The sequence below is a fragment of the Centruroides sculpturatus genome, unplaced genomic scaffold (assembly GCF_000671375.1).
Source record: "Centruroides sculpturatus isolate CEXI.00-Female unplaced genomic scaffold, Cexi_2.0 scaffold34, whole genome shotgun sequence".
In the NCBI taxonomy this organism is placed as follows: Eukaryota; Metazoa; Arthropoda; class Arachnida; order Scorpiones; family Buthidae; genus Centruroides; species Centruroides sculpturatus.
In genome coordinates, this window is record NW_019384328.1 from 207,723 (window position 1) to 219,020 (window position 11,298).

An 11,298-nucleotide genomic window follows, 5' to 3' on the forward strand; every position below is an offset into this window, starting at 1 on the left:
ATTCTTTTATATTATCGGAATTGCAATAACTCTGCATGTTATAATTGAAAAGATATACACGCAAATATAAAAAAAATTAATGTTTATTCAATAAATACTAAACAAAAAATACCTGTTCTTTTTTTGCTTTTGCTCTTTCTAGTAAAACTAACTTGAAACATTGTCGATTGTAAAGAATAACTCTCGATAACACAGATAAATACATTGTAATAACCATTGGATAAGGCTAAAAAATACATTATAAAAACAAATTATGTATATCACAAATTCTTAAGTTTATATTTATTTCATAAATTGAATTAAATATTTACATACTTGGTTTTCTAAAACAAATGTTAATACTTGTAATAACATATACTGAAATAACTGAGGTCCTTCTTCAGGAAACACTTTGAAGACAAGTTCAATTAACTAAAATGATTATTTAAAAATATAAAATCCTAACAAAGCAATAAAATAAAAATATTAATCTTATATTTACTCACCCTCATTATCATGACAATACCTTCTGATCTTACATCAGAAATGAAACTAATACATGTGTCAACTAAATTTTTACTGTAATTCTGTAAAACAGATTTGTTTAATTTAATCTTAGAGACAGTATTTTAAAACTTCTGAAAAAGAAATACCTGTAAAAAGTCTTTTGGTGCAAGAAGTATATATGCTTGTGCAATTTGAAGACATATGCGTAAATTTTCCGTTCCCAATTCTGAAAGGAAAGAAAAATATTTAAGTTCTTTTCTTAAAATTTTTAAAATATTTCTCTACTATATTGATGAATATTAATTTACCAAACAGTGAGAAAAGATTCTGTGCAAGCTGTAGAAGATTGGGACTGCATACAGACGTATTTTCTAGAACTGCCCACCATAATTCTAAACCATCTTCCAACAAATAGACGTGAGGAGGTTCATTTACATTAGTGCTGAAAGCAATAACTGGTAATAAGAATGGATGAAGTTCTTCACTGAGTGTTCCCAATCCCTGTAATGTAAATTTGTTACCATAGGAATTAATAGCTACCAAATTTTATTTGTTTCTAGCATAATTAATAATTTTTACCTGTACTAAATGGACTAAATTTGTTATTATGGCACATCTTAACATATTATGGTCACCTGATGTTTCCCATAGTAAAGGAAGATAATTAACTAAATTTGCTGCGTGTGGCCTTATTTGACTTCCTACTCGTTCAATTATGAATGATAGAACATTCAGAAGATTCATCTTGAAAATAAAGTAGATTAAATATAATTAGAATAAATATTCTTCAATTCTTAAAAAGTGATAGTGTATCGTATAATAAAATTTGAATTATTTCATGTATACCAATTAATAACAGTGTAAAAAAATGATTAAACTGAAAACTTGAAAATGTGGAATACTAAACTGATATTCTAAACAAATTTTTAAAAACTCACTGGAAATATTTATTTAATTTACAAATTATCAGAAATATTTACATTCTTAATAATTATGTTAATATTTTAATATAGTGAGTAAAAAGGGGCTACACACAATTCTTACGGGTTTTTGCACTCAGTGAAATTGGCTGAAATTTTACTGTTTTTGAATGACTAATGAAGTCTCAACAACAAAGCTTGAAAATACTAATAATTTTGCTAGATCCATTCAACTATGCAAAAGGTGTACTGTACAACAAGGTGGTCACAAAAGTCTCTCCCCCCAGCCAATTATTTCAAAAAAATCAATCACCATAGATAAAAATTATATACTAATACTTTTTGAACTAAATGGCCAGAGAGTGATTTTTGTTACCACCTTGTATAAACAGCTCTCTTATATTTGACTTGTTCTAAGCAAAACGATACTAGCTATTTTGCTTTGTACCCACAGAGAATTTTTCATCAGTCCACAACTGTATCATATTAAAATTTCAGCTAATTTCACTGAGGACCAAAACTGATAAGANAGTCATTCTTCAGCTTTGAAGGCAAAATATATAAATCAAATTCATTGAGATAAATATTAATATAAAATAATTATAATTAAGACAAGGAACACATTTACTTTACAAAAGTAAAAATAAAAAATGTTTAATTTAATTATTAAAAAATGTATGATTTCAAATTTACCGGTAGGAACTGTTCAATGTTGAATTCAAAATCATCTACAGGTGCAACTGGTTAAGAATTTCAAACAATAAAAACAATGGCTATTACAAATACGTTTATTGTGCTCTCTAACACATACTACAATTGACAAACTGAGTTTACAATAGACTAAATTTTAAATAACAATAATAATTTAAAGTTTAAAAATTATTTTGTACATTCTATCATTGGACTTGTCTTTCAGATGCTATTTCACCATTACATAACAGAATTTATGTTATATATATATATAAAAGATTTCTATTAAATTATTGATAAAAATATCCCTGCATAATATTTTTGACCATGTTACCATATTTTAATAGAAATTATGAACCATAAAGTTATAATGCATCAATCTAACATTAACAATGGAGTTTTCTTTAAAATATTTTTAAACCAACATGCTTAAATCTGACATAACTAAAACCAAGTCACTATACATGAAAGAAAAAGATCGCATTTTCAATAATCTCCAATAAACCTATATAATAAGAGTTAATAAATCTTAAAAGTATGACTCAGCATGTGTTTTTAAAAAGTTTCTAGAAATAAAATTGTTATCAGTTCGCTCAATTAAAATTATAGATAAACGTTGAAAGAGCACTATCTGATCTTTTGTAATATTTCTTATGTATCAAATTTTTTCCAAAATTAACATTAATTTGTGTTAAAATTTTTCTTTATTTATTTTAATGGTAATGTAAAAATAAAATTAACCAATTCAAAGATAGCGTGTATACGTAAGGAAGAGGAGTCTCTATGGGTAGTCCGATCTCTGGTGACTTATGCGAGATGGTAATTAGACTACTCGAAGCTAAGCTCCTCCCACACCACCTTCACAACATCATTTTATATAAGAGATATGTTGACGATATTATCATATTGTGGAAAGAAATACCAGACATCAAGGCTTTCGTCGACACAATGAATAATAACACACATGGATTAACCATAGAAATAGAACAAGCGCACCAGACGAATGTACACTTCCTTGATATTGACATCAAGGTAGAAGAGTCGGTAATTCACACAGCAGTATACCGTAAGTTAGGAACAAAAGGCATATACATACCAGTAGGGTCATGTGACCCACTGCAATATAAAGTGGCACCATTTAAGGCCCTAATTAAGAGAGCGCACACACTCTTCTACTGAGCCAGCCCTACAATCAGAGCTAAGACTTATACAACGAATAGCCGCTGAACACGGATACGGCAAACTCGTACGCAAGTTATTGCATGAGTATCAAAGCACAACTCAAGACCTTGCGCAAAGAGAAGAACGACAAGATATGGATAAGATCATTCCAGTCAATTATAATCCGTATATTATATGACTATATGGAGAAATAGCTAAAAAGAAACACATATGTATAGCCTACAGAAGGTGCGCTTCGATCTTCAACATCCTAACCAATGGAAAAGATCAACCGGATAAGTATAAGCTGTCAGGGGTCTACAGCATACCAATTATAGATCACAGATGTGATAAAAACCTTCTGTATATGGGCTCCACCAAGTGATCCTTAGAGGTTAGACTCAAAGAACACGCTGCTGATATTCAGAAACAAAGGAGCACGACGGCCCTAGCAGTATATGCCTCCGATCCGGATATAGACCCTGAATTTAAGAAAGCAAGAATTATCCGCACCACACGGCACGTAAACCATATCAGATGGCTAGAGGCAGCCAGCATATACTTAGCTAACCTTAAGGATAATCAATGCATCAATTATAAAGAAGAGATTACGTTATCAACAGCGTGGCTAGCGTTTATGAATGGTAATTTATGATAGCCCATTTTGGAGTCAACTGCGCATGACATACAACGACAGAAACGGGAAACGTGCATTCGAACTTACATATTTCGAATTTAAAGTTTTTTACGAGCTGCATTTTCCATCAGAGATTCGAAAAAGCCTGAAGAAGAACCGTTATAAGGGTTCGAAAACGTTAGTTTTGGTTCGTTAAGAGTTAGTAGAAGCACCGGTAACAGGTTAGAAAGAGTTATATTAAAATTAACCAACTTTGTAATAATATGAATAAATTGCAACAAAAATAAAAATACTTGGAAGAACACTAGGTTCATTGTTTCTTGGTTGCAAATTGCACTCACTGTATGGGCCTGAATTTGTTGAGACCAAATTAAGCCATACTTGGATGAATTTTATCAAAAAAGGTAACTATTTGTATTCATAAAGACAAACAACCCAAATAATTCAATACAACAATTAAATCTTGGCCATATCATACTCTGTAGCCTTATATAATCTGGCATTAGTTATTTGTTTTACTACATGTATAGTAACTTCTACAGTACAGAAGTTTAAGCATGGTGATAAAATTACATTACTGAGAATTACATTACTATCTTTATGGGATTACTATAGGTAAAATTTCAATATAACAGCAAATTGTTACATTAAAATTTAACCTGCATTAATTCTATACATCAGCATATATATATTATAAGAAACTTATCAGAAATACCTAAAAAAACAATTATCATCTTAACAATATCAAGAAAATATCATCAAAATACTCATGGACAATGTTATATAGGCTTTAGTATAGTAAATAAGAAAGAAAGATGTGAAACTAACTGTATAAAGAATAATTTTAAATTATATTTTTCAATGTTTTTAACATACATCAAATCTATTACAAGTTCCTTACTTTATATGAAATATCAAACAACATTTATACAAACTGCACAGACAGTTCTATTAATTTTACTCAATAAGACAGTCAATATCTAGAAAAGAAATATCTAATAAAATATTAAATTTTACCCATATATTGTCTATATTTCTTATAAATAATTTTTAATATAAAATAAATCTCAAACATTCAAATTCTTTGACTATATTGACACAACCACTTTATGTATCAGAGAAATAATATTTATTATCCTACAAACATTTTCTACCTGCTCATCAGGTATATTTGAAATTTATGGAATGTTTCCTTGTATCTGTTTCAGTTTGAATGCTTATGTGCAACCAAAATTTCTGTATCCGTTCAAACAATTTGAATTTTGTGAATACAAATATGAAAGGGTGGACCACAGCATAGTTGATAAATTGGACAAGAAGGTAAAAAGGTTAGAGAGATCACTCATTGCTGCTATCTTTCCATTTCTCAAAGGAACTGGTATCACAGGCCCAGGTGTACCTAGACTGTTCAAATTTGCAAAAAAACACAAGAATAACAAGGAGATCAGACCTGTGATCGAAAAATGTAAAGAATCAACATATAAACTTGAGAAGCACCTCCATGGATATTTATTGGAATGTATGGAAAATAACCATTTTGTCACAAAGAACCTACTAAGCTTAGTTAATGAACTCCAAAATGTATCTTTAATGGATGAAGAGATCAGTACAATCATGGACTTTGAATGTCTATATCCGTGAATAAAACTAGATAAGTGTTATCATGCCTTAATGGACACCTTACGCATGTTAAACCCAAGTGTGATGGCCTACCCTGAGGATATGGGGATGCTTGCTGACTTGATATGTTTCCAGTCATTCTTCAGCTTTGAAGGCAAAATATATAAACAAAGGAAAGGTGTGCCCATGGGCAGCCCGATGTCCAGTTTACTTTGTGAATTGGTTCTATGTAGATTAGAACAGATTACAATTAAGAATTTTAAAGATGAAATAATCTTATACAAAAGATACCTAGATGATGTATTCATTTTATGGAAGAATGACAAAAGAATACAGCATTTTTTGAAGGAGATAAATTCCAATGAGGATGGCTTAAAACTGAAATTAGAGCAACTTAGTAAAATAGAAGTGCATTTTTTAGACATTAACATTGCATTTGAAAACATTTCCTTAAACACAAAGATATATATTAAACCTATTCACGACCCATTATACATTCCTTCCTCGTCCAATGATCTGCCTGCTTACAAATTGTCAGCATTTAGGGTTTTTATTAGAAGGGCGTTTAATTACGACAGGTGGCAGAAGTTAGATAGGATCAGAACCATTGCTGGATCCTTAGGATTTAAAACAGAAATTGTTGAAAAGTTAATAAGATCATACTTGGTACCTAATAAAAAGAAGGCAAAGAGAATACAAACAAAGAAATTGCTAAATTCACATATAGCAGAGGAATGTCCAATATCATGAAGGAAGTAGCCAAATACAAGAGTACAAGATTAATATATAAGCAGGCTCCAATGATTTATAATGTGCTTAGAAACGACAAGGATAGGATAAAGAGGGAGGAACAGTCTGGGGGTACAGAATACCATACAAAAATGATCAACTAGGAATAAATAAAGAATATATTGGTGTCACCACCAAGAGGTTGAGTAAAAGACTTAAGGAACATGTGTATGATATAAATAAGGGACACTACAATACAGCACTATCCAAAGTGACACAAACAGAAGGTTCAGCGATTGACTGGAATGAAGCTAAGATTATTAGACAGGTGTGCTCACCATCTTTAGTAATGACTTTGGAAAAATTTGAAATATATAGATCCGGCAGTACAGGCAAATGTTTAAACTATAAAGACGCCACAAATTTACCAACTGCGTGGAAGTATATGATTGATAATAACCCAGTATAATATGTTATACAACACGCACTCGGTCCATATAATTAGGTTTATTATATGGATATATTTTATTATGTTAATTTACATTATTTTGTTTTATTGTATTTTATGTTATTTTACTTTACTTGGATCCATGTATTTAGTTATTTTCTATTTATCTTTTATATACAGTAGAGCGTCGTTTATCTGAAAGCTGGTTATCCGAAACGTCCGTTATATGAAAGCATTCCAGTCTACAAATTTAAATTTTCGCTAGTGCNGTAGAGCGTCGTTTATCCGAAAGCTGGTTATCCGAAACGTCCGTTATCCGAAAGCATTCCAGTCGGCAAATTTAAATTTTCGCTAGTGCTGTGGCGCTGCAATCTTCGGCTATTTCTCGGGCTACTCAAATATTTTACGTTTTTGATACTAAATTAACATCTGAAGTATAATTTTTTATTGTTTTTATATTTTTCAATAAATTTATTTTGTTTGTACAAAATAAAAAAATAATTTTTAATGATACAATAGTCTTCGTTAGGCTTAACATCGACGAAAATTCAACGCAAAGCGACACGCAACGGAGAGAAATTTCAATATGTATATTTATTGAAATTTCTCTCTGTTGCGTGTCGCTTCGGAGAGAATATATTTTTTCGTACATGATTCGTTATCCGAAAAATAAGTTATCCGAACCACCCCAGTCCCCAATTGATTCGGATAAATGACGCTCTACTGTATTTATATTTAAACGAATGGTTCGAACAGATACAGAAATTTGAATTTTGGTTGCACATAAGTGTTCGAACTAGAACAGATACAAGGAAACATTCCATAAATTTCAAATATACCTGATGACCTGTGGAGCAGGTAGAAAATGTTTGTAGGATAATAAATATTATTTCTCGGATACATAAGGTGGTTGTGTCAATATATAAAATAAATAATTTCTTATAAATCATTTTTTTGAGAATACTTAAACAGCAGTTTATATACTGAAAAACTATTTTCAATAGTATATTTAATGAACAAATTCCCTTGTTATATATTATTTACATGTTCTGCATATTAAAAGTCCTTAATATAAAATAAAAATATTAACTAAATTAAAATATTTTTCAGAAAGGATATCAACTCTGAGAGTATTTGCAGATGCTAATCTAACAACAAGATCTTCCTTAGAATCTAGAAGTGGCAAAATTATTTCATACAGAGCCGGTCGTAACTCAGGTGATAACTTGACACCTACCCACTGTCCGGCCACCCAAATAACACGTCTTCTAATAATTCGGTATCTAAAAAGACAACTTCTTACTGAAGACATCTTATAAAAGTATGAAAATTATCTTATTTCATTACTTACCTATCTTCTTTGATTTTTAATTCAGGTATAAGAACTTGCATAAACCAATTATCAAAATCGACATCATCAAATAAATCAAAAGCTGCAAGACCGACAGCATTATAAACTGGAAAAAAGAAAACAAAAATTAATGTAATTTAGTAATAATTAAAAAAATAAATAAATAAATAACAGCCAGTATCATCTTACCTGCATCTTTTTGTAAAATTACTTGTAAGTCTGTTGTACTTGTCATAGTTTGCATTTTCTGAATCATTTCTAATAATAATGGTATTAATGACTGACGAAATTCATGGAATATTGTTAGAAACAAAACTTCTGTACAGGGCTGAAAAAATTACAAAAAGTGTCTTCATGTAAAATCTATATCATCATAGTTATAAATAAATAAATTTATAAAGATTAAAAAAATATAAATAAACTTAGTCATTAGAGCAATTTTGAATGAATATTTTGGCTATAGAAAAGTATATGTTTGAGATGCTAAATAGGAATATTATCTGCCAAATTAAATACTTTCTCAATCAGTAAATCTTATGTTCTACTTAATAGCATATAATCATAGCAGCCAAACTATGGCTTGCAAACCACATATGGCTCTTCTAGACCCTTACTGTGGCTTCTAAATAAGTTATATACATATAACTTATTTAAAATATAAAAATACAGTTTCAATAGAGAATGTGACTCTTGTATTTCTGATAGGTGAAACAAGAATCCTGTCGTGACAAGGTTTGGCCAGCCCTGTCATATTATGACAAAATAACAAAACAGCTTGCTCTAAGAAAATCAGTAATACATACACAGACACTTTGAAACAATACTGCAATACTTTCTTTAATGTCAATTTTATAAACAATGTGTATTTATTTTATTTATTTAAAATAAAATTGACATTAATCAAAATTCCAAAGCAATCAATTTTTTTGGCATTTGAGCAATTATAGAATCATATTACTTATACCATAGAGAAAGTCAAGTCAAGAAGACTGAATATACATATTTATAGACAACAAAAATACTTATTTTTAATCATAAGAAAACAAAATTTCTAGGATGATCTCATTTAAAAGAAAATGGAATTAGCTATTTCATTGCCAGAACAAAAAATTGTTCAGTTTAATTTGATCCATTTGTTACTACATAAAATAAGCTATTAGCTGTATAATAAATGTTATAAAAATTGTTGTTCTTTTATAAGATTAAATTCACTAAGATATAAAAAAAACATAAAAGTGATATACCATATAAATCTTTTATATTTGTAAGTTTTTGATCCAAAATGATTTTGTCCATATTATCAGTTTTTTCAGTAATCTAGGGCACTATTAGCCCCATAAACTCAGATAATAATTGGGGTTTTACTTTTCTATAAATTCTACTTAACTTTTTTAATATCATTTTGATTATCTCTCAAACTATTTACTCATATTGAAAGAAACATTTCTGTCCAATCTATGAACCAATATGTTTTAAATCATCATTTGAAATCATTAAATCTTTAATCATTAAATCATTAAATATGTAGTAACAAATGGATCAAAAGTATCAATTAAATCATCATTTGATTTATAAGAAACTTCAAATGAAAACAAGCTATGCCTGTATGTAAATATTTATATGAGTTTTTCAATTATATTCATGTTTATTGTTTTTAGCCCTTACCTTACTCTTAAATTTTAAAAAAATCCCAGAAAACACTTCTTTTTTCATCTTTTTTTTTTAGGCCTATTGTATACTTAATACAAAATACTGAAAATATATTTTTAGGTATTTTTATGCACTAGAAAATGAAAAAAGCTGTGATTCATTTTAAAAGTGATATTTATTTATGGCAGTGGCCTCGAAGATAACCCAACTTGTAGCAAGATATGCCCATAATAGTCTTTGTTACTAATGTAAATTGTTACTAATAATTACCCTATATTTGACATGATTTCATAAATAAATAATAATAAATTTAATCACTAATCATAAAATATATTTCTAAATAACATTAACAGTTGACAATCTATTTACAAAAATAAAAACAAAGTATCAATGAAAATGAAAGAATTATTTTTCTCATATCTGATAAGAGGGTGATTAATAATTATTAAAAATTCTCACATAAAAAGTTATAGTAGTATCTATTGATAGACTATATAAATCTATATAAATTCTAGTTACTGCAATTACCATATATAATCAGAACAGTCAAGCATCACAAATTTTCTATTTTAATGAATAAATTTTAAAAAATTTAACATGGAACAACATGACAAATAATTAATCAATTCTAGATCAATATACTGATTTAAAAAACTAGAGGGGAAAAATCTGCAATAATTACTCTTGATTTTAAAGGTTACTTAATTAAAATGTTTATTAATTGTTCTTATTAGAAGATGCATTAAAATTTGAACAGAGAATTATATTAAAACTGGCAGACAACCTGTGGTACTTGCAGAATAAAGCAAATTCCTTATATCAGGGTCACACATTTCTTTGTAAAGTACAAAAAAAATGTGTGACCCTAATATAATGGATTTGCTTGGCACAGATGGCTTGTCACTGAACCTGACAATAAATTGTTGCAAAAAGTTTCTTATCAACTCCCTATACAAAATGAGGAGAAAATTTTAGAATTTTGGAACCCATATCTCTAGAATGAATCATCAGATCAGTAAAAAAAATGCTCATCTCATTGCACATCTCAAACCCATCCTTGTCTAGTGATACCTAATTCATTCAAATCTGACAAGAAATCTGGGAGGAGTTTGGCTAACAAAAATCTCCTTAGCATTATATATATATATATATAATGCTAAGGAGATTTTTGAATTTTAAGGAGAAATATATATATATATATTTTATTTTATGAACAATTTTATTATGATTTATTTTTGTGTTAAATAAATTTTTAATGATTTTAACAATCATTTGATTGTGATTGTCGTGTTGTGTGTTAAACAAATTTAAATAGTTTTAATACAATAATCATAAAAAATTGATTCCATATGCATAATTCTATACATTATACATAAGAAATCAATTTGTACATATAGGCAATCAATTGTTTTATATGTTTAATTTCTTTAATATTAATAACACAGAAATATTTCAAAGTTTTAAGTAAATATTATCATTTATTCATAAAATTTTACTATTCATCTTACCCTTAAACTAAATTTCCATGCTTCACCACCTTCATCAGCAGCTGTAAGAAAAGCATTAATCAAATAACAATAAAATTATGAAATTTAAAAAAAAAAAA

The 11,298-nt window shown here is 28.7% G+C and overlaps 1 protein-coding gene across 1 annotated transcript in view; it reads right to left on the minus strand.

Moving 5' to 3' along the window:
* LOC111628767 (importin-11-like) overlaps window positions 1-11,298 on the minus strand; it is an 87,179-nt gene that overhangs the window by 32,341 nt on the left and 43,540 nt on the right. Inside the window, exons 10-21 of the mRNA XM_023372613.1 lie at window positions 11,201-11,241; window positions 8,232-8,370; window positions 8,043-8,148; window positions 7,811-7,974; window positions 2,079-2,140; window positions 1,763-1,800; window positions 1,066-1,240; window positions 795-987; window positions 633-712; window positions 486-566; window positions 316-411; window positions 113-226 (exon numbers count right to left, since the gene is read on the minus strand). Of these exons, the coding sequence (XP_023228381.1) occupies window positions 113-226; window positions 316-411; window positions 486-566; window positions 633-712; window positions 795-987; window positions 1,066-1,240; window positions 1,763-1,800; window positions 2,079-2,140; window positions 7,811-7,974; window positions 8,043-8,148; window positions 8,232-8,370; window positions 11,201-11,241 (1,289 nt within the window). The remainder of the gene's footprint in view (window positions 1-112; window positions 227-315; window positions 412-485; window positions 567-632; window positions 713-794; window positions 988-1,065; window positions 1,241-1,762; window positions 1,801-2,078; window positions 2,141-7,810; window positions 7,975-8,042; window positions 8,149-8,231; window positions 8,371-11,200; window positions 11,242-11,298) is intronic.